Source organism: Chrysochloris asiatica, unplaced genomic scaffold (assembly GCF_000296735.1).
Source record: "Chrysochloris asiatica unplaced genomic scaffold, ChrAsi1.0 scaffold00217, whole genome shotgun sequence".
NCBI classification, from domain to species: Eukaryota; Metazoa; Chordata; class Mammalia; order Afrosoricida; family Chrysochloridae; genus Chrysochloris; species Chrysochloris asiatica.
The window spans coordinates 4,048,448-4,072,872 of NW_006408735.1; the positions used below are offsets into that span (position 1 = coordinate 4,048,448).

Below are 24,425 nucleotides of genomic sequence, written 5' to 3' on the forward strand. Positions count from 1 at the left end.
ATATGTTTGCCCTATAAATACAATTCCCAATCTTTATAATTCTGATTTTATTTATTTAGTTAGTTTAAACTCTTTATAATGATTGGGATGAAAGTTTACAGAGTAAATTTGTTTATATTCAACCACTCATGCACAATATGTTTTGTGACCTTGATTACAATCCACACTATGTAACTGCATTCTTCCCACTTCTTCCCTATGTTACCATTCCATTTGTCCTTTTCCCCTATTCTTTCCTTTCTTCTGATCTTTATCTCTGACAAAACTTTGCACTGCCCTTTTGATCTCCTAGGGTTGATTAATTTTCTAAAGAATTTGTACCTCCCTGGTGTTTTTGTTCACCTTATAGACCTAAACGTTGAGCCATGATGTGTTATACCCAGAGTTACACCAGTCTCCATCTGGGTAGTAACTCTGATTTTCCTTATGATTTTCAGTCTCTTCCACATTTTGCTCCCCACTACCAGAACCCTCTACTGTGTGTGATCTCTTTCAGAGTGCTTTGCTGTGCTAGACAAGCATCATCTAATTCTTTTCTCAGGGCTGTGGATGCTAAGGTTTGGATAGTCCCTTAGTTTTTGCACTAATTATTTCCATGCATCCTTGAGTTTCTTCACTATTCTTTGCTCTAGATGAAGAGAGACCAATAGTTGCATCTTAGATGGCTGCTCAGAATTTTTAAGACCCTCATCATTACTCACCAAAGTAGGAATCTAGAACATTATCTTTGTGGGCTATATTATGCCAATTGACCTTGATGTTCCCCAATACTATGGTCCTGAGTTCTCAAGCTCAGTACTCATTCCCTCTAAGGCTCTGGTTACCATTCTAAGTTTAGATCACTTGTTTATCTGACTATGATTAATTTCATACATAAAAATCTGTAGTAATATTACCAGTTTTCTGTGTGTGCTAAGTACAGAAGTGCAGTCAAATAAGTTTTATTTTAAGGGTGAATGACTAGCTATATCTTATCATCTTACAAACAGAACTTTTACTAATTTAACTTTTCGTCCCCAAATATAAACATATATTTAAATGACTACAATATGCACATGCTTTTATACACACAGGCGAATGTACTAGTATCTAAAGAGTTTTATCCAATTTACTACTGAATCAGTTAACAATTTTTTATTGGACATCCTCTGGAGTGGGAACCAACTCCATGGAATATCACCATCACCATTGTATTTCTGACACGGTATTAGGTTCTGCGAACTCAGTGAGGAAGAAATGGAATCTCTGCCCTGAAGGATATTACCTTTCAAATAAGTTTTATTATTCTATTGCCGAGAGCAAAATAAATTCACATTAGAGTAAAATTCTTGGTAATTCATTTTGATAATAAGCAAATTTTTTAAAAAATCAAAAACAAACTTAATCTTGTCCATTTTTTTCTATACTATTCCCTTTTGATCCATCAAACTTAATGTTTCTTATATTATCATTTAAAATTTTTATTTCCTTTCTTCTCTATTTTACTAAAGTCCATAAACTGCTTAATTCATATTAGACAGTTAGCCTTCTTTGTTTCTATTGGACATAATTCTTGGCTATGGAAAACTTTACCAATATAGTCTCAAGCTATTTTGGTAATTTTCTGAATGCTTAGTGCATACTTGACACTGTGCTAGGTGTTACATGCTGCTATAAATGATACTTATTCCTACTTATAGCTCTACCTTGACAACTAAATTAACCTTGTTTGCTTCACCTTGCTCTTTCTTTTCTCCATTAAATTAAATATCCATAAATATTATAATTATAGGACAATCATACTATGCCTTCACGCTTATACACTTAGCCCTTAAACTTCTTACCAGTTGCTTTCCAACAGAATTTTGACATTCAGAGCTCAACCTGTCTGGAGAACACAACACATCAAAACCAATCACCCACCCCTCTGTGCATCCTGCTTTTCTCAGTCTTGCCTCCAATTATTCACACTATGTCTTCATTATTGATCCTGTATATATCAGTAAATCAGTAACCCTCACCTTGCAGATGATTTTCCTCATTATAGTACTGAACTCTAAACTTCTCTGAGTACCTGCTAACTTCCAACACAGATCACCATATTCTGAAATTACTTCTGCATATGAAGCAACAGTAAAACAAACTATAACAACAAGACAGTCATTATTGGTTCAGACTGATGTCCATCATGAGAAAAATAAAAAATAATGACCTAGGATAAACAACAATCAGAATCCAAATCCAAACAGTAAATCATGGTCACTCCTCTTTATTTAATCCATTCATACTTTCCCATTTAGTTCACCTTAGCTTTTTTTTTTTAATGCAGCTGACCTCACACCACTAAAAGTTATCAATACATAGCTTCATCAATTGTCTGCCCATTCTGAAGGCTCCTTCGCTAATTGTTTATTCATTAATTAGTTTTGTTAGTAGTATCTCTCTCCTCTTTCACTCATGGAAGCAGCAGTCAAGAGATCAGACGACATATTGCATTAGGCAAATCTGCTGCACAAGAACTTTTTAAAGTGTTGAAGAGCAAAGATGTCAGCTTGAGGAATAAGGTGCGCCGGACCCAAGCCATGGTATTTTCAGTCACCTCATATGCATGCGAAAGCTGGACAGTGAATAAAGAAGACTGTAGAAGAATCGATGCCTTTGAGTTATGGTGCTGGAGGATAATACTAAAAGTGCCATGGGCTGCCAAAAGAACCAATAGATCTGTTCTGGAAGAAGCGTAGCCAGAGTGCTCCGTGGTGGCCAAGATGGTCAAACTTTGTCTCTCATACTTTGGACATGTTGTCAGGAGGGACCAGTTGCTGGAGGAGGATATCATGTTTGGTAAGGTGGAGGGTCAGAGAAAAAGAGAAAGACCCCCAAGGAGATGGCTTGGCCAGGTGGCAGCATCCATGGACTCAAGCGTGGCAACAGTAGTGAGGTTAGCCTAGGATCACGCAGTGTTTCGTTCTGCTGTGCATAAGGTCGCTATGAGTTGTTACTCAACTCGATGGCACCTAAAAACAACAATTGTTGTTGGTGTATGCTATAGAGTCAGTTTCGACTAAAACAGACCCTGTATAGTGTTTCCGATGCCGTAAATCTTTTAGGGAGCAGAAAACCTCATATTTCTCCTGCAAAGAGACTGGTGGACTTCAACTACCAACCTTGTGGTTAGTAGCCCAATCTGTAGCCCACTATGCCAGCAGGGCTCTCTTTTAAGTGCAATGACTTTCTTTAAAATTGAATGAGTTTTCCATGGCTAAATTTAAATGAAATCTTCCATACTCTGTGCATCTATGACTCATCTCCTTAAGGATCATAGCTTTGTTAGATTGCGGGAATAATTTATTTTATTTTGTTAAAATTTTCTGGTCTGTATAACACCTGACAGCACTTAACAACAACATAAGCAGGAATAGACTCAATAACAAGGGCTTTCATTTGGTTTTATTCTCTGAGGATGGTCCTACATTCCCATTCCATGCTAGTAAGTCTCATAGTTGTTCTATGGACAATGTTGCCCTCTAGTGGCCTAAAACTTTCATGTTGGTAAACTGTCTCTTGCAAAACATTGTGTTGTTACAAGTGCCTTCTAGTTGATTCCTGCTCATGGTGGTAGTGGTGGTGTGCCATGGAATAGGTTTCAACTCAAAGCGACTGGCATAGGGTTTCTGAGGCTTAAATCTTTATCAGAACAGAAAACCTCATCTTTCTCCAGTGGAATGGCTGATAGTTTCAAACTGCTGTCCTTGAGGTTAGCCGTATGGCTCATAACCACTATGCTGCCAGAGCTCGTAGTGACCTTGTATTAGGGTTTCTGAGGAGTGGCTGATGGGTTTGAACTGTCAACCGTGAGGTTAGAAGTCCAGCGCTTATCCTACAGCACCACACATTTTATTAACAAGTAAAACACTTAAAACATAGCTACTATTTTGTTGTTGTTGTTGTTAGGCTTTGTCTAGTAAGTTCCGATTTATAGCAACACTATGCACAACCGTAGGATACATAGCCTGGTCCTGCACCCTCCTCACAATGTTGTGTTTGAGAACCCATTTCCGGGTGTCTTACTCTGTTTCGCTGACCTTCCACTTAACCAAGCATGATAACCAAAGTGTGACAGATGAAGTCTCCTCATCCTGGCTCCCAAGTAGTATTCTGGTTTTAATTCCAACACAGTTTTGTTTGTTCTTCTGGAAGTCCATGGTACTTTTAAAAATTTCCAACACCACAAATCAAATGCATCGATTGTTCTCTGGTCTTCCATAATTTTGGTGGTTGGTGATTGTGTGCCGCTGAGTCAATTTTAACTCTTAGCGACCCACTATAGGGTTTCTGAGGCTGTAAATCTTTACGGGAGAAGAGAGCCTCATCTTTCTCCTGCATTATTTTAAACAGACTAAAATAAATTAATAGCATATTATGGACTGATAGAAATTAATAAACTGGGGAAAGTACTAGAAAATTCTCTATGTTACAGAAAGAAAACCCAAGGCAAAGTTTTAAATGATTTGTTCACAGCTACAAAATGACTAAGTGCTACATCATCAAGCTACTAGAAGGAAAGTCAAATGTGATCATTGGAGAAGATCCCAAGAGTGCCTGTTTTATGTTTCCCACCTTTAGACATCTTGAATACTCCTAATCTGCATCTGTGTTAAAAAGGAGAGTGAGGGAAAAGAGCAAAGTATTTAAAGCTCATCATTTTATTTCACAATTCCCTATTCAAATTTTAAGGACTCCTCATGTGGTCTGCAAGATCAGTGGTAGACTATGAAACACAAGTCGGCAGTTCAAACCCACCAGCTGCTCTTTGTTAATCCTATGTTGTTAAAATTCATAATGGCACTTAACAACAATAACATTTCAAAATTTAAAAGAAAAAAAATGGCTTGGTTTTATTTTGATGAAACACAAGCAACACAAAAGTTTAACACAGATACCAAAACCTCACACAGTAGTAAGAGTGCAATTCTGCTTTGTTGTTTTTGTTGATAAGTGCCGTGGAGTTGGTTCCAACCCATAGCGACCCTGAACAGGGTTTCCAACGCTGTAAATCTTTACGGGAGCAGAAAACCTCATCTTTCTCCACGGAACAGCTGATAGTTTTGAACTGCTGACCTTGCAGTTCTGCTTACAATCATGTTATTCAGATAACACTCGCCATAAGAATTATCCAATTGCTTTTTAAGACTTTTACCTAACAGGTCACGCTTAATGACCCCTAGCAAAACGTCAAGTTTAAGATGTGATTGTAACTTAGATGTTCTTTTACATATGTTAACCTATCATGCCCCCTTGTGACAAATAGAAGGAGGTCTAATTTTTGCCTAATAATAATTGTCCAAATTTTTATCATTAAATCAATGATTTTTATGCGTGAGTCTATATCCCTTAGGGAGTCAGCTCTTATCTGCCAATTGAAAAGTCAGCGGTTCAGACCCACCCAAGGGTTGTGCAGAAGAAAAGATTTGGCACTCTTCTATCATAAGTGTTTCATAGCCTAGGAAATCTTCCAGGGCAGTTCAACTGTATGAGTTCGAATCAACTTGATGGCATGCCACAATAACATAGATTCCTTATTGAATTCTTTGTTAAAACATATCCTAACTTTTCTGATTTATAAAAAAATGTACTCAGTTTGCACAACAAAACAAACTCCATTCCTCTCTGTTTATCAGAATTAGCAAGGAGAGCTATTTAACTCCAGAAACAGATTCATATTGGAATCTGGCAATATCAACTGTTTCTCAGACTTACCTACTGTATGCTACTACAAAAACTACTTAGCTAAAAGAAGGAAACCTAGCAAAGTTTCTTAACATAAATGTTGTTGTTGGTTTCCCACTGATGGGGACCTTAAATAGGTAATAATTACTTTATGAGCATTAACCAAGTTGTTTTTAACCCGCTTATAATATTTGAATTTGTCCCAGGAATTTCAGAAACTGTCATTATGATTAGAGTTGATATTCAAAGAATGTTGATTGATACTGTGGAAGATGAGTAAAAGCATATATCAAACAGTCTATGAGTTTATCAAGCTACTCCCATTTACTGCACTAGGGTCCAATTCCCAGGGCTGAAATAGAGTCAAATTATTGTCAGGAGTTCGGAGTTAATATTTCACCAGGATAATTGCCACATGGCATTGAGCTCACAGAGCCCTGAGGCACTTAGTAGGAGTTTACAAAATAATTAAGAGTGCAGGAACACAAAGAAAGTTGAAAAAATTAAAAAAGCGCCTTTATTTGTATTCTTCTTTTTAAAATATCAATGTTTTAAGGCTGGAAAATTTTAGTGTATAATAAAAATTTATATTACATTTATTTTTAAAAGATAAAAAAATTTTAAGGTATTAACATACAAAAGGAACACTGAGCATTTCTAAATGTCGAATTTAATCACTAATAATTTATCAATAAGTAGTAAGTGATATGTCAATGAATATAATTTATTCCTGCAAAACCAGCAGTCCTTGGGCTATTTTATTTCTATTTTTTTAAAATAATTACATATCTATATATATCCCTATCGACTCAATGTCACTTAACAACAACATATCCCTAGACTGCTGCTATGTAACAAATCCATAGAAGCAATAAATAGAATAATCAATAAAGATGAAAATAAGTTCCATGCATACTTGTTTGTATGCTTATTTAAGTTAGAACTATAAGTAAAATGTTTTTGCTCTTTACAGGACTAGTAATACTTTTATGGAAATATTCCACTGACAATGAGATCTTTAAAATAAAACTAATGAACAAAAACCCCTCAAAGGATTAAAAAATAGATTATTTTAATTATATTGAGCCAATGAATCCATAAGTAAATATATATGAAGCTATTGTATTTATACATGTTATAAAGTAAACATAAATATATAAGCAAAAATGTGAATAATCTTAATAGTTTTAATGAGCTATAATATCATAATAACCTATTTCTTGCCCTCAGATCTAAAACAACTTCACATATTAAGAGTTGTACTAAAATGATTCGAGGTGTCCAAAGAAAGGCAATTAATGTGAAGAGAGCCTAGCAAATAATATAGAAGACAAGAAGTCTATGACCATTTCGAGTTCTACAAACTCATAAAAGATACAAATTATGCCCCTTGCCTAAGGAGTCAACTTGACAAGCCTTCTTATTAATAGCCGTGCAATTGATGAGTTTATATAAATGGTTTATTGAACAACAAAGTAATTTAAAAACTCATAAAGGTATAAGCACATGGAGCAGATGCTCTTTAGAATCAACACTGTACAAACAGAAACAGCTTAGAAACAATTTTTAATATAATTCTCAGTGCACAATAGATACAATAAAAAACAGTTAAGTCCACAAGAAAGAAGAGTATGAAAACAGCATTGAAGGGTTTTTAAGTATAACAAATCACTTAATGTAAATAAAGATCTCTAAGTTTTCTTAAGCTTTTTTCCCTGAATAATTATCATAAATATAATCATAACTGAATACTCATTTTTTGTTCATATTAAATAAAATTTGGCAAATATGTCTTAAAATACTTTATCTTCAACATTACACACATATGATTATTATCCTATGAGCATTGATTACCTACCTTTTTTTTCTCTTAACTTCTTTGATTTCATTTTCTGAGCTCTCTTTAACATTTGCTGAGCTGTAGAAATATCCTTAAAGCCCCTAATAAAAGATTAAATTTAATAATGGTAAAACAAAGACATATAACCATATATATATGTATATATATAATCATATTAAATAAATTTGGATTCTAAATTAGGAAAACTTTAATCAATTAGTTTCTTAAAAATTTATACACGAATTCTCGAAATCTTGAAAAATATGTCTTTCAATTTATTTGTTTAGTGTCAAATATATTACATACCATTCTTCTGAAATTTTTTTTGCTTTTTCAGATTGTAGTAAACTTTTTCTATGGGTCTTTGATTCAGGTGTCCAAGATAATGTTCTATTTTCTGATCTGGCAAAAGACAAAAACCCAGCTTTAATTGAATCAGCACAAGGATATTAGCACTTTTTAAAACTACAAGCTGTTTATGTGGTCTCAAACTAGGAAATAAAAACCATTTAAGTTACAGAAAAATCTTTATCTTGAAAAGCAATAAAAATCTGCCATTAATTTTAAATGTTTACATTTCAATTACTTAAAGCATATTTCAATCCTTTTATCAAAAGGAATGCAGCAATGATTTTTTTAAATCCTTATCTCTTCCTATATATAGCAGTAAAGGTCCACCTTTTTCCGGCAATTAATTACATTATATCACTGACGTTTAGGATATTCAATTGCTTTGCTGCACCTACCTGTCACATTTTTCCTACACTCAAACTCCATAAAATCATTGTAAAATTTTTCAACATAAAATGTTCTTCCTATCTTCTAAGCATGTAAATTCTCACATATTTTCAGCATTTTTTACAACATCCTTTTGTAGGGAATGTGATATGTTTTGTCATTCATGGGTTGCTGTTGTTAAGTGCCATTGAGTCGGTTCTGACACAGAGTGAACCTGTATAGGATTTCTGATGAGCAACTGGTGGGTTTGAACCATTGACCTTGTAGTTAGCAGTCCAGTGCTTATCCTACAGTCACATCAGGACTCTCATTTATGGGTAGATCTGCTAAAAGAATTTAGCTTACCTGTTATTAAACTGAGTATCTTCGGATGAGAAGACATTTTCTTTTTCATTGCATAGCCATGCTTGAGTTGGATGACTTGGTAAATTAAGTGACGTGTCATCATATTTTAAGGTTCTAGAGTACTTATCAGAAAGAAAATGTAAGTAAATAAGTATAAGGTAAATTTTTAAATTCTGGCATTATATTGCATTACATGGACATGTATATTACCAAGTAGCTTCCTAATAAGAGTCATCATAAAAACTTGAAATTGCAATAAAATAAAATTTAGAAAATATACACACAATGTTCTTTGATGTAGTGGCAAGAAATACATAGTCCGCATATACAAAAAGATTAATTGCAAAGATCTAGAAAAAATTTTAGAAAACAAAACTTCAAAGCTTATCAAATAAATAACAGATATTACAGTTCATTGACCTCTGACTGAGAACCTTCAGCTGTTGCCCTCTTAACGTATCTTTTTTTGTATTTTTAAAGTGCTGTCGACTAGAGATTTTAGTCTACTGCCAAATATGCAGCTGAAGCACATCATTTTTTTTTTTTTTTTTGCTACTGTGAAATAAAGTGTTGAAAGAAATCCAAAATAAAGAAAAAAATTAGAAGCAAATGAAAGAAAAGTTCAATGAAAAATTACATCTGGGGATGAAGAAGTCAGAGCCTTCTTAAAGTAATTGTGTTTGTCAAGTCAATAAATTCTATTATTAATCACTGCAGTATAGCATAACCTTAAGAAATGAGCAAAGATCCAACAGTACGAAGTTTCTGTGACATGTTACCTTTGGCCAGTACAGCTGGTTTGGTAGAAGCTGTGTTTGTGAAGGGAAGCGGGTGGGATCTAAAGATAACCATTCTTTCTCTAAGGCAGCCTGCACAAATAATAAGATTAAGATGCACACAATTTAGTGTTTATAACTTGTACAAAATATCTTTCAAATTGCACAATATACAGTCAATATTAAGAGAATATATCAGAATATATTTATAAGAAAACTTGTTGCTTGCATATGTAAGACTTCATGTATCTCTTTAATGCAAACATACCCAAAAAATGAGATTACTTTAACTTATTATGTGAGTGCTGTAGCAAATAAATGATGCAGATTGTATGACTCCTTGTTCAGTATTTTTAACTGTTTGATAACTATGACTCTGAGGAAACTCCAGATATAAGAAATGAAAAACATTTTATCTCTCTATAATACAAGTTATAATAATAAACCTCATTATTAAAAATTACATATTAAAACATAGCATCAATTTTTTCTATAAACATTGTCTATCACATAGGTTTTTTTCTTTAAATTTTTTTCAAATTTTCTGAATAGAAAGAATTTTGTGACAATAAAGTAAACAATACAGTCCTTAAATCATCTGTATTTAATTCAGCAGTTTAAATGACAAAAGTACACATTTAAATTTTAGTTCTGAGTTGTTATAGTTGTTGTTAGGTGCCATGGTGTTGGTACCAACCATTAGGGACCCTATGCACAACAGAACAAAACACTGCCCGACCCTGGGCCAACCTCACAATTGTTGCCACGCTTGAGCCCAATGATACTGTCACTGTGCCAATCCATATCCCTGGGGATCTTCCGCTTTTTCTCTGACCCCCCACCTTACCAAACATGATATCCTTCTCCAGCGACTGGTCCCTCCTGACAAAATGTTTGAAGTATGAGAGACAAAGTTTGGCCATCCTGGTCTCCAAGGAGCACTCTGGCTGCACTTTGGCTAACATAGATCTGTCTGTTCTTTTGGCAGCCCATGGCACTTTCAATATTCTCCTCCAACACCATAACTCAAAAGCAGCAATTCTTTTCCAGTCTTCCTTATTTATTGCCCAGCTTTCGCATCCATATGAGGTTATTGAAAATAACATGGCTTGGGTCAGGCGCACCTTAGTCCTCAAGCTGACATCTTTGCTCTTCAACACTTTCAAAAGGTCTTGTGCAGAAGATTATCCTCTTTTTAAATATTTTTTCTTTACATCTTAAAACATCTTTCTTCCATTTATGGAATTTTCAAATTTATTATGTTCTTCTATAATTGAACTCTACTACTTATACTAAGATTGTGTAATACTATTGTTGATGTTGTTGTTGTTGTTAAGTGCTGTCCAGTCGGTTCTGATTCATAGCAACCCTCTACAGGTTTTCTGAGAAGTGGTTGGTGGGTTTGAATCGTAAACCTTGCAGTTGGCAATCCAGTGATTCTCATACAGTGCAACACCAGAGCTAAGTAGTTTTGTACAATACTGTCACTTCTTGTCAGGTGCTTTTGAGTCAGTTCTGACCCATAGCACAACAGAACGAAACACTGCCAAATCCTGAGCCATCCTCATAATCACAGTTACGTTTGAACCCAGTGCTGCTGTCACTGTGCCAATCCATTTTATCAGGGGTCCTCCACTCTACCAAGCACCATGTCCTTCTCCAGGGATTGGTCCCTCCTGATAATATGTCAGAAGTATGAGGGACAGTCTCACCATCCTGGTCTCCAAGGAACATTCTGGCTGTACTTCTTTCAACACAGATTTGTTTGTTCTTCTGTTAGTCCATGGTACTTTCAATATTCTTTTCCAACATGTTAACTCAAATGCATCAGTTCTTCTACAGTCTTCCTAATTCACTGCCAAACTTTGACATGCATATGAAATTACTGAAAATACCAAGGCTTGAGTCAGGCACACCTTAGTCCTTAAACTGACATCTTTGTCTTGAACACTTTAAATAAAGAGGTCTTGTGTAGCAGATTTGCCTAATGAAATAGTCTTGATTTATTGACTGGTGTTTCCATTAGTGTTGATAATAGAACCAAGCAAAATCAAGTCTTGGACAACTTCAATCTTTTCTCCATTTATCATGATGTTATTTATTGGTCCAGTGGTAAGGATTTCCAATTTCAGTATTAAGGTGGAATTCATACTGATGGCTGTAGAATTTGATCTTCATCAGTATTTCAAGTCCTCTTTGCTTTTAGCAAGTAAGTTTGTGTCACCTGCATATTTCACTCAGGTTGTTAATAAGTCTTCTTCCAATCTTAATGTTATGTTCTTCTTCATATAATCCAGCTTCTTGGATTATTTGCTCAGCATACATATTAAATAAATGGTGAAAGAATATAACCCTGGTGCACACCTTTCCTGATTTTAAACCAATCAGTGTGCCCTTTTTCTGTCCAAATGATTGACTGCTTCTTGGTCTATGTACAGTTTCTTCATGAGCACAATAAAGTGGTCCAGAATACACACTCTCTACAATGTTGTCCATAGCTTGCCATGATCCACACACTCAAAAGCCCTTGTGTAGTCAATAAAGTACAAGTAAACATCTTTCTGGTATTCTCTGCTTTCAGTCAAGATCCATCTGACGTCAGCAATGATATCCCTCATCCCACATCCTCATCTGAAGCTGGCTTGCACTTCTGGCAATTCCCAGTTAGGTTAACATTATCTAAATTCTATTTGCTTGTATTATTTAATATAGCTTACAATTAATTTTTCTGGTTCTATAATGTTTTTTAAAAATAATTTTGAAAAAAGGATAATCACAGATATCAATTGACCTTTTTTCTTTTAATTCTAAAAAAAATCAAACATGTATGGTTTAAAATCGAGTGTGAATATATTTTGAGGTAAAACAAATTCAGTGTTTAGTGCCAACCATTTTTGAAAGATCATTTAAGAAGGCAGTATTAAGACATCCTAGCGATTAGATAGCTGTGTAATGCCAATATTTTCCCTGCAGCATTTAGTCTTTGGAAAGGTAATCAAATTCATATTATTTAAATATCTATGTGAATAGGACACATCTGATTAGTGGTTAATAGCATTGTAAAATTCCTTCTAGACAGGGATTTATATCATAATTTAAATGATAGAAAAAACAAAACAATTATTTAAATATATATATAATAATTAAAAAAATAAAATAAAACACTGAATGAAACATGTAATGATAATTGAGAAAACTAGGTTCCCAACAAGTAATTATATTCATTTATTTATAACATGTATACTTTAGAAATTTTAGCTTAGAAGAACCAGTATCTAGTTTAAGAATTGTTGTTTGATACAAAATTACAAACAGGGTTCAGGGCACACTTTTTCAGTCTTTCTTTTGTCTTATTAAAAAAGGGCAATCCAGATCTAGCCAAGGGAAGATCAAGGTGCCTGTAAATCAATTTTTGTGAGCTATCATTAAATTAATATTCTTAATCTAGTGAAAAATATTAACATGCAGCAGCAAAGTCACAAAAGTCAATAAGCTACCTTAGAAGCGGCTATAGAAAAGACTCAGCATTGTCAGGCCAGGGCCATGCTTTTTATACAGAGTTTATATAGACACCTGTCAAACCATTTCTGTTTTATATTGTCTGAGATAGCGGTTGCTTTCTCTCTGCAGCAGGCCTCCTCCTTGCAGGATAATATAGATTTTGAAAGGTGTCTCATTTATATAAAGGCCTCATCAAATCTAGAGCAAATTCTAAGGTTTTAAGTTAATATATATTTTTAAAAAACACTTAAAAATAGTTCTTATTGATTTTGATCATAAGGTTAAAACTTTTATAAGTTTCCTGAACAATTACTTAACCATGTTCTCTTAGAAAATTTTAGAAGCATACAGGGGAAATTTAATATAAAATGCTAAAGATGCTTTTAGTAACCATATGATCACAATAAAAAACATTACCAAGACAACTGATTTATATGAGTTTAAGCCTATTAATATCAAGTATATTTGGCAGTACCTAGAATGTTGGGGGGGAGGGGGAACAAAATCTCAAAATGTCAGGCCAAGAGTTATAAATATACCACTGTTAAAAAAAAAAAAAAGTATGTTAATATATCATATATACATGAATTTCAGTTATTGCTCAAGAAAACCTTCTGTTCAGATTCTCTTTAACTTACAACTCAGAGTCTGGAAGACTTCTGTTTAATGTAGGAACGATATTAAATTTACTTATATTTTAAAACTGAACCTGAACTTGGGTAAATTTGTAACTCTGTATTCACAGTTGAACATTTCAACAGGTATACATGCAGTTGGCTTTTGGTCACAGAAGAAAACATTCCATTATAAGACAACTTTGACTAGAAAGAGGAGTTAGAAACAACATGTTTATGTGTATTTGCAAGTGCAGAAATGTTCACGTTATCTTTTCATTGACAAGTGAAGACACTAGGAACAGACTTGCCCTAAACTACAAGTCAGAGGCTTACAGGTATCAGGAATTCCAGAGCTGAAAGCTACCTCCCTTAAAATATGTTGACCAATTATCATAAATTGTTATTGTAATTTTTTAAAATAATTTTTACTATCATACTTGATGTTGGGAGACAATTCTCAATAATCACCTCAGAATTCTATACATCTTGCCCATGTTTTGTTTTGTTTTTTCTCCTAGACTAGTTTTTAAGGATATTTGTAAAGATAAGATACTTCAAAGATATAATGTTTCCCTCATGGTGATTTGAGGATACTTGTACTCAAATGCTAGAGTTTGAAATGGTTTACAGTGGGGGAAGGAGATAAAGTGACAAACTTCATGTATTGTTGTTGTTGCATTCGCATGTAAATGGATAGTAGAAATTGATGTGTTATATGCTTTGCTTTCTTACCCTATAAATGGCATAAGGGATTATCCTAAGAGGAGAAGAACTATAGGCAGAGAAGTTCCAGTAGGACAAGTTACCCTGTCATTCACTAGCAGACTTGACGGTTAGTGCTTCTACCTTCTGATGTTTAAAGCTTTCACTATATTGTTGTTGTTATGTGCCTTTGAGTTGTTTCCAATCCATAGCAACCCTGTGTAACATTTTTGAGGAGTGGCTAGTATAGAGAGCATCATAGTAGTTGGCACGTCAAAATTGCTTATGGAGTGTATCATGCTGAGTCAAAAAGAATTGGTTAGGGGATCCAGTTAATACTTGCAGAGTTATCCCCCAAACATTGTGTCTAAATGCGTCTCTGTGATCAGTGGATGGCTGCAGACAAAGTCTCTCAGTAATATATGCCTTAGTCTTGATAAAATGCCTTCAAAAAACGGATACCAGAAACGGTGTTGTGGGAAGATCAGTTAGCTAAAATAGTTGATCTTTCCCATCAGTCTTTTAAGCAAGACTGGAGATAATGAAGATGACTTTACGGAATGAATTGTAACCAGGAACAAGTCTAGGATTTAGCAATACAATCCAGAAAGCCAGGTCCAACCAAAACTGTGGTTTCTGAGAGGATTGGCTGAGCTAGTTAAATTCAAGGCAGGTAGGTCAGCTCAGATAGTTATACTGTTTTTTTGGGACTCCAAAAGGGTCACCTCAATAGATGTTCTCGAAGAAGAAGACAGGGTGATCACGGGGGCATATTAGGAAGAAAACTGAAAACTGCATTGGAGAAAAAACAGGTCAGGAAAGTTATACCATAAAATATTTGTTTCTACCCTGACAATGTACCTCCACAGTCTTTGAGGGTAGCAAGCTATGTCCTATGAATTTCATGGAAAACCTTACCCCATCTACCCCACAACCCTGATCTTGCCCCTTTGGACTTTTTGTTACCCAAACTCAAAGGAAAATTATTTGAGTTGGTGGAGGATGTCAAAAACTGCCATTTTGATGTTATGCAAAACAAAGAATACAGAATTCTTAGAGTAAAGGTTAGAAAGATAGAGACACTGACTTTAGAATTATAGCCTTGGATGAACTCTCGGTATATAGTGCTGTAGGATAAGCACTGGACTGCTAACCACAAAGTTGGTGCTTCAACCCCACCAGCTGCTCCTTGGAAACCCTATACAGGGTCACTATGAGTCAAAACCTATTTCACAACACTTAACAACAACAACAGATGAAGGATATGCCAAGAAAAAATAGCTTCATATTTTGATATTTTTGTTTAATAAAGGCACTGTAGTATAAGTACTGGGTTGCTAACAGAAAGATCCTTGGTTATAACCCACCAGTCTCTCCGTGAAAAGCCTATACAGGGTGGCTAGGAGTTGGATTCAACTCGACTGTACTTAACAAGAACAGCAACAAAGGCTTCTATGATTCTGCAGTAATACTTTTTGATTTACCCTCATATCCCAATTAAAAAAAAAAGCATCAGTCTCAATTGCTCTAATTATCACACCTCTGGCACATAAATAGCTGACAAATCAAACAAAATTCAGGAGCCTGCTCAACAAACACAGTTTTTTGAACCTATGTGGAGGGTTCAGAATATTTAGTCCCTCTAGTACCAAAAAAAAATCCAAATTCATTGTAGTCAAATCGAATCCTACTCATAGTGACCCTATAAGACAGAATAGAACTGCCCCACAAATTTCCTGTGGCAGTGCTGTAGGATCAGCAGTTCAAACCCACCAGCTGCTCCTTGGAAACCCTGTACAGGGTCACTACAGTCAGAACCAACATGGCAGCATTTAACAGCAAGAATAACCTAAGTTTCCAAAACATTTAATCCTTACATTAGCAGACTGCCACATCTTTCTCCCACAGAACACCTAGTGTGCTTGAACCAATAACCTTTCAGTTTACAGCCAAACACCTAACCACTGAGTCACCAGGGTTACTGACTGTCCTTCCAATAGCCAAGGGAAAACTGTTGTCTCTTCAGCTCTCCTCCACTAAGAATGAGACCCGGCACCTGATTGGACCGTATGGGCACTAGAGATGATACAAGTCTCTGGGACTTATTGGAGCCTGACAGGAGAGACATCCTCTACCAGAAAGCTCCCTTGAGGTTTCAGACTTACGGCACAGCACCCTGACACAGCTGCCAGTTACATTACTTTTAAAAAGCAGCTATAAACTTGTAACTAAATTCTTGTGACCCGTTGGCCAGATAATTCCAGTTTGGTTGGATCAGCTAAGACTAAATGACTAAAAAGATGGGAAAGTCCCCCAAAGCCTCACTTCTCAGATGGAAAAAGAAATAAACAACAGAAGGCAGTTACTCTGGCCTCAGGGGCATCATGGCTTTATATGAAAAAATGGTAGCTATTCCTTTGGGGGAATCTTTATTCCCTTTACAGTGTCTGAACCATAGCTACAGGCTGTGTGGGACCTTCATTTCACCCAAGTTTTCCTAAAGTGTGGGTCTGTTTCAGGGATTTTCAGCTAAACTGAAAATGACAGACTCTTGGACTATTGTCAATGGCGGGATATAGAGACTAACAGTTTGAGATCTCAAACAGTGGGAACAAAGTGTAGCTTATAGTACTGTTTGGGATACACATATGGGTGTGCATTCCCAGAAAATCAATGGAATCTATTCACGGATAGGACTAGATTCTATGTTTCTGGTTTAAAAGATACTAATCCTTGTCAGGGAGTCCTGATGTGGCGCTGTGGGCAAATGTGTCAGACTGCAAAGTCATTGGAACTGAAAGGTCGGTGGTTCAAGTCAACCAGTTGCTCCTTGGAAACCCTATACAGGGTCGCTATGGGTCAGAATCAACTCGATGACACTTAACAACAACAACAACGTCTGTCAGACTTGTGACACCAGAATAATGTGAAGGTTCCATCACAGGGTTGTAACCTCTATCTACTCCTGATAAACCACAACTTTAAGTCCTTGTCACTCTTGAGGCTTTTTTGAGATTACTGATCAGTTGATTTAGGCCACACAATTGTGGCCCTACATTAATTTTCAGTTTTCCACACCATCCTCAGTCTGATAATTGTTGTTGTAAGGTTCCACGGAGTTGCTTATGACTCACAGTCAACCTAATACTGTCTGGTCCTGTAATTTCCTCACAATCGATTGTTGCTATGTTACAGACATATCTTTGAAGGTTTTCTTCTTTTTCCCTGACTTTGTACTTTACCAAGTGTGATTTCCTAGTCAAAGGTATGATCCTTTCTTAGAACATGTCCAAAGTCTCACCATCTTTGTTTCTCAAGAGCATTCTAACTGTACTTCTTCCAACACAAATTTGTTCATTCTTCTGGCCGTCCATAGCATGTTCACTATTGTCACCAACACCATAATACAATTGTATCAATTTTTTTTTATCTTCCTTATTCATTAGTCAATTTTCACATAAATATGCTGCTGCTGTGTGCCTTGAGTCATAGAGACACTAAGACCTTATGAATGGCAGACATACTTTATTCACCTTTGTATAGGGTTTCTGAGGCTGTAAATCTTTATAGGAGCAGAAAGCCTCATGTTTATCCCAACATATATATGAAGTGATTGAAAATATGATAGCTTGGGTCAAATGAAGCTGGTTGTTAGATACTGTTGAGTTCCAAGTCATAGTGATCCTATGCATAACAGGACTAAACACTGCCCTGTCCTATGCAAGTCTCACAATTGTGATGTGTGAGACTATTGTTACTGCCATGGTGTCAATCCGTCATATCGGGGATCTTTCTCTTTTTGGCTGACCCTCCTTTTTAACAAGTGTGATATTTTTCTCCAGGAATTGGTTCTCCCCTGACAACATGTCCATCATCCTGGATTTTAAAAAGCATCCCGGTTGTACTACTTCCAAAACAGATTTGTTTGTTCTTCTGACAGTCTAGAGTGCTTTCCATATTCTTCACCAGCACCATAATTCTAATATATTGATTCTTCTATGGTCTTTCTTGTTCACTGTCCAACTTTCACATGCATATAAGGTGACTGAAAACACAGAGTTTGAATCTGGCGCACCTTGTTGTTGTTGTTATGTGCCGTGCCGTGGAGTCACTTCCGATTCATAGCGACCCTGTACAGGGTTTCCGAGGCTGTAAATCTTTATGGGAGCAGAAAGCCTCATCTTTCTCCTGCGGAACAGCTGGTAGTTTCGAACTGCTGACCTTGCAGTTTGCAGCCCGATTCGTAACCACTACATGCACCTTAGTGCTTAAAATAACGTCTTTGCTCTAACACTTTAAAGAGATCTTTGGCAGTAGATTTGTCTAATGCAATATGCCATTTGATTTCTTGACTGCTGCATCCATGAGTATTAATTGTGGATCCAAGCACTCTGACAAGAAGTCTTCAACAACTTCAATCTTTTTCCATTTATGATGATGTTATTTACTAGTCCAGATGTGAAGAATTTTGGTTTCTTTACCTTGAGATGCAATTCATATTGAAGGATGTAATCTCTGATCTTCATCAGTAAGTATTTCAAGTCCATCAATCATCTATCAGTTTGTAATACTGTGGTGGCTTTTGTGTTACTGTGATGCTGGAAGCTGTGACACTGATATTTTAAATACCAGCAGGGTCATCCAGGGTGGACAGATTTCAGCTAAACTTCTGGACAAATATAAACTAGGAAGAAGGAGTGCTGGACCATTTCTGAAAGGTTAGCCACTAAAATCTTATGAATAGCAGACACAACTTATTCACCTTTTGTCAAAAAAGTAACCCAACAATGGTATTATAGTCTGACACTGCCTCCTTCATTTGTCCTCACACCTTGGGGTGCCAGTTTGGTCACTGAATTAGACTGTCCATAGAAAGGGTCATCCCCTCATGATAATGTTTAGGAAAAAAGGGGTGAAGTGTTAAATAGACCTATTTTGACAACTCAGGATTCTGTCCTATTCATTCATAGCCAGGATGTACATTTCTTTCCTCCAATCCCAGTAATGAGTCCCTGATGTACATTTCTTTCCTCCAATCCCAGTAATGAGTCTCTAAATGGTTAAACGTAGTGCTATAGGATATGCACTGGACTGTGAACCACAAGGTTGGTGGTTCAAACTCATCAGCTGCTCCTCAGACCCAGTGCAGGGTCGTTATAAGTCAGAAATGACTCTATGGCACTTAACAACAATACTAGCTTAAAAAGTTACGGTTAAAATCTGCCCAGAGGTGCCTCTGAAGAACGACTTGATGCTCTGTTTCCAAAGGGACCTAACCTTGAAAAATCTACAGAGCGGTTCTACTCTGCACATACACAGTCACCATGATTTGGAATTAACGACTCGGAAACTAACAATAACAACAGCAACACACAAGCTATTATCAGGGTACAGCCTGACCAAAAGGAAGGTTAGGGTGGTCAAACTTAGTCTTGATTAAGTTTATGAAAGTTATCTTATTTCTGTTGTACCTGATCCTTCCAGACATATAGATGTGAATAAGGTATAACTAGAAAAAAGGTGAAGTTATAGCTCCTGGAATGGGCTATCATAATTTTGTGGTAGTAGAGGAGAAACAACCCCGGTATGAGGAAACATTGTAGATGTTTCAAGGTATGGGGAAAGAAAACAAGTAATGAACGGCCTTTAATCCTTCTTTCCCTAAGCAGCTTTCCTAGACTGCTACAAGCACTTTACATTTAACTTATTTCTGGATCTGCCATTTCTCACCAGATGGCTCTAATGATAATTGGCTAGTTATTTTTCTTAAACTTATTTAGAAATGTATTCTGACAGCAGGATGGCCACAGATTCTGCACTTCCCACAAGAAATACCTCTGGATATCTTCCTCACCTCCATTTTCAGTCATTCCAAATATTACCTAGAAAGCGTCATGGATACAACAGAACTTCAAGTGTTTAAGGAAACATCACCTTGGCCCTGGAAGGCATTCACAACAGCCTCAAATCAACCCCAAAGATTGTTATTGGTACTAGAATCACTCTAGACATCTTCCCTAGCTGGCCAAGCTAGGGTCTGTATAATAGATAATATATTCAGCTCATGGTACAGTCAGTAGACACACTAAAGAGAAAACTGCTTGGCTTTATAAGGTAACCCTGATGATTTATGGAATGTATTCGACTGATTGGGTCTATACCCTGGTGTGTACAATGGACGTAAATATTACAGGTTGGTCTCATCTTGCTGCTTGTAGTTTTGTTCATAGTAAACTTAATTAAATGCAACTCTAGGCAAATCCAACGGATTTTGCCCAGGCTTCTGTCAGCCAGATTAATCAGAGTGGCCACTGGCTTTGTATGCTCATGGGGAACGTTTCCATAAAGAAGCAAGGAGTGTATATTTTCTATGGATCTCTCACATTCCTTCATGATTTATGAGAGCTTTTGTTCTGCACTACATTTTCAAGGATGTTCTTATAGCTAATTGACTGGGATGATAGAATGTTTCAATGTTTCCCTCTGGGATAGTTTCCCTCTGGGCAAATGTCTTTGCTGTCCGGTATAACAAAATAATGACTTCCTCTAGAACATAGGATGGCAGTTTTGCTAGCAGCCCTTTATCAATTTCCTAGGCTTGGGGTTCCTCAGGTATGACCTTACACCCACTGTGTACACAGTATCTGCCTTGGTCACTCCTGTGGAACTTGCTGGGTAAGGGGAACCAGTGTCAACATGAACTGCCTGGTGTGGTAAATACATAGTCCTGTGTAGTCTGACTCAGTGTTCTTGTGTTTTTTACTGGTGTCCAACGAAGTTAGGTAGCTGATTTAGTGGTTTACTTACAGGCTAAAAACTCAGCTGCTTCATAGTTTTTAACACTTAATAAGTAATTCTTGTATAAGCTTAATGGCATTTACTAAAAATAAAACAAAGCAACTCTTGGTTATCAGTGTATCCTTGATTAGCATTTTTAGATTTGATTAAACTTCAGAAAAGGAAGAAATCAAACTACAGAAAAAATTCATGGCAGACTGATCCAGACTTTAAAATGAAGGATGGGTAGAGTGAATAAAATAAGTGTTTATGATTACATCAACAACAAAAATAGTTGCAGATTATAGAGGAGACTAATTTTCCTAGATAATTAGTAGTTACGAATCGGGCTGCTAACCTCAGGGTCAGCAGTTTGAAACTACCAGCTGGTCCGCGGGAGAAAGATGAGGCTTTCTGCTCCCGTAAAGATTTACAGCCATGGAAACCCTGTACAGGCTCACTATGAGTTGGAACCAACTCCACGGCACATAACAACAACAACAACAACAACAACAAATAAATTATAAAACGAAAAATCCTGGTCACATTGGCCTTTTAAACAGGACAGGACAATTTTACAGAACATTTTCGGGGAGGATTTAAAAATACAGAGACGTCTCGTATTTTGACTATGCCATCTGAAATTGTAAAATGATCATAAAATAAAGTGCTTTCTAGTTTTCTGCTCCCGTAAAGATTTACAGCCTCAGAAACCCTGTACAGTGTCACTATGAGTCGGAACCGACTGGATAGCACTAGATAACAACAACAATAGAAAAGGGGAATGCATCTATTTGACACACCTGGTGCAGTAACTGCCTGTTTCTAAGGTTTACGCTACAGATCCAAGAAAAAATTCCTCACACTTTCTGTCTGTCTGCTCTTGTGGCAGCTAAGATTGAATAGGGGAATGCAGGTTTCACTGACAAGGGAGACAAGTCAGAAAGCCTGTAAACACTTAAACCAGTTACTTCATAAAAGGAATCCAAGTTCTGATATATCACACAAAAGGCTGTGATCTTTGATCTTTATCAGTATTTTAAGTCCTTTTTGTTTTCAGCAAGCAAGGTTGTATCTTCTGCATATTGCAGATTGTTAATGATGCTCCAATCCTGATGTCACATTCTCTTCATATAATCCATCTTTCAGATTATTGCTCAGCATACACATAGAAAAAATATGGTGAAAGAATACATCCCTGGTGCATACCTTTCCTTATTTAAAAAATCCCTTGTTCTATTCAAATGACTGCTTCTCAGTCTATTTATAGGTTTCTTATGAGCATAATTAAGTGTTCCGGAATACTCATTCTTTGCAATATTATCAACACCTGGTCATGACTCACACAGCCGAAAGCCATTGCATAATGTTGTTAAATGTCGTACAGTCAGTTCTGACTCATAACAAGCCTGTGTACGATTTCTGAGGCTTTGCATAGTGCAACATAACAAAAATTTAATTAATACTTTCCTTGCCTTCTGTTTTTTAATATTTTACTGTATTTTCATTTATTCTAATTTTAATTCTTTATTATTTGCTCTTTCCTTATCACAGTAGAGTCCGTCAACGATGCCTAATTTTCCTCTCACGAATTTCAAATGATTCCTTTCTTCCATTTATAGAGCCCTTAATACAACTCTGATTTTTGCAATCATTTTCCTTTCAGTTGCAGTGTATCTATGAATCAATTTGAGAACATTGATATCTTTAGAATATTATATTTTTCAGCACAGAAATATAAAATATCAAACCATTTCTTTATTTAAGTAATTTTAAAATGTCTGTCTATAATACTGGTGTGGCGCTGCAGGTTAGTACACTGGACTACAAAGTCGGTTTGAACAGCAAGGTTGGTGGTTCAAGCTAACTTGAAAATATGCATGCTAAAGCTGGACAGTGACTAAGGAAGGCCATAGAAAAATTGATGCATTTGAGTTACGGTGTTGGCGGAGAATACTGAAAGTACCACGGACTGCCAAAAGAACCAACAGATCTGGGTTGGAAGAAGTGCAGCCAGCGTGCTTCTTGGAGGCCAGGATGGCCAAACTTCATCTCTCATATTTCGGACATATTGTCAGGAGGGACCAGTGGCTGGAGAAGGATAGCATGTTTGGTAAGGAGGAGGGTCAGAGGAAAAGAGGAAGACCCCTAGCAAGATGGAATGACAAAGTGGCAGCAACAATGGTGTCAAGCATGGCAACAATTGTGAGGTTGGCCCAGGACCAGGCAGTGTCTCATTCTGTTGTACATAGGTTCGGTATGAGTCAGTTCTGACTCAATGGCACCTAACAACAACAACAAGGGCAAAATATTGAATGATATAAAAAGCATCATAAGACAATGGAAGGGATACACAATCACTTTACCATAAAGAAACAGACAATGCTCCATCAAGGGAGAAGAGCTGAGAGCGGGACCCTACCCAGAGAAGCAGTAATGCCTGAACTGGAACCAGAGATGATGACGTGGAGCAATGGAGCAGCTGGAGACTTTAGATCCAGAGAGGGAGAGCGACTGTGTGCTGAAGACCTGGGGGGTACGGGGGAAGGATTGCACGGAGGGGATTGTAACCATGGCAATGAGACGACATACGATAGAATGAATATAAAACTAATATTCTCCCACATAAACTATCACATAATTCACAATAAAAGATTAAAAATTAAAAAAAAGAAACGGACGATGTTCAAACATTTCAAGAGACAGTATATGATCAAGAGCCAATAGTACTAAAGGAAAGAAATCCAAGTTGCAATGAAGGCATTGGCAAAGAATAAGGCTACAGGTATCAATGAAATACAAAATTGAAACCTTTCAGCAAACTGACATGTCACTGGAGGCACTCACTCATTCATTTATGCTGAGAAATTTGGAAGACAGCTTACCTGACAAACTGATTGGAAGAGATCCATATTTGTATCCATTCAAAAGAGAGGTGACTGAACAAAATGCAGAAATCATAAGACAATATCATTGATATCACATTCAAGTAAAATTTTGCTAAAGGAAATTGAAAAACAATTGCAACATTACATTGACAGAAAAGTGTCAGAGGTTCAAGCCAAATTCAAAGAACTTGGAATTGTAGATATCATTGCTGATATCAGATGAATGTGGCTGAAAGCAGAGAATACCAGAAAGATGTTTACCTGTGCTTTATTGACTATGCAAATGCTTTAAGTTTTATGGATCATGACAAGCTATGGACACCATTATGGGGAAAGAGTATTCCAGAACACTTAATTGTACTCATGAGAACCTATACATAGACTAAAAGGCAGTCATTGAAACAGAAGAAGGGGACCCAGAATGGTTTAAAATCAGGAAAGGTGTCTGCCAGGGTTGTATTCTTTAACCATATTTATTCAATCTGTATACTGAGCAAATAACCCAAGAAACTGGATTATAAGAAGAAAAACATGG

The 24,425-nt window shown here is 36.3% G+C and overlaps 1 protein-coding gene across 1 annotated transcript in view; it reads right to left on the minus strand.

Annotated features, from left to right (window-relative positions):
- The window catches only part of LRRIQ1 (leucine-rich repeats and IQ motif containing 1), a 259,848-nt gene that overhangs the window by 108,337 nt on the left and 127,086 nt on the right, over nt 1-24,425 (minus strand). Inside the window, exons 17-20 of the mRNA XM_006872970.1 lie at nt 9,409-9,498; nt 8,630-8,751; nt 7,853-7,948; nt 7,565-7,647 (exon numbers count right to left, since the gene is read on the minus strand). Coding sequence (XP_006873032.1) covers nt 7,565-7,647; nt 7,853-7,948; nt 8,630-8,751; nt 9,409-9,498 — 391 coding nt within the window. The remainder of the gene's footprint in view (nt 1-7,564; nt 7,648-7,852; nt 7,949-8,629; nt 8,752-9,408; nt 9,499-24,425) is intronic.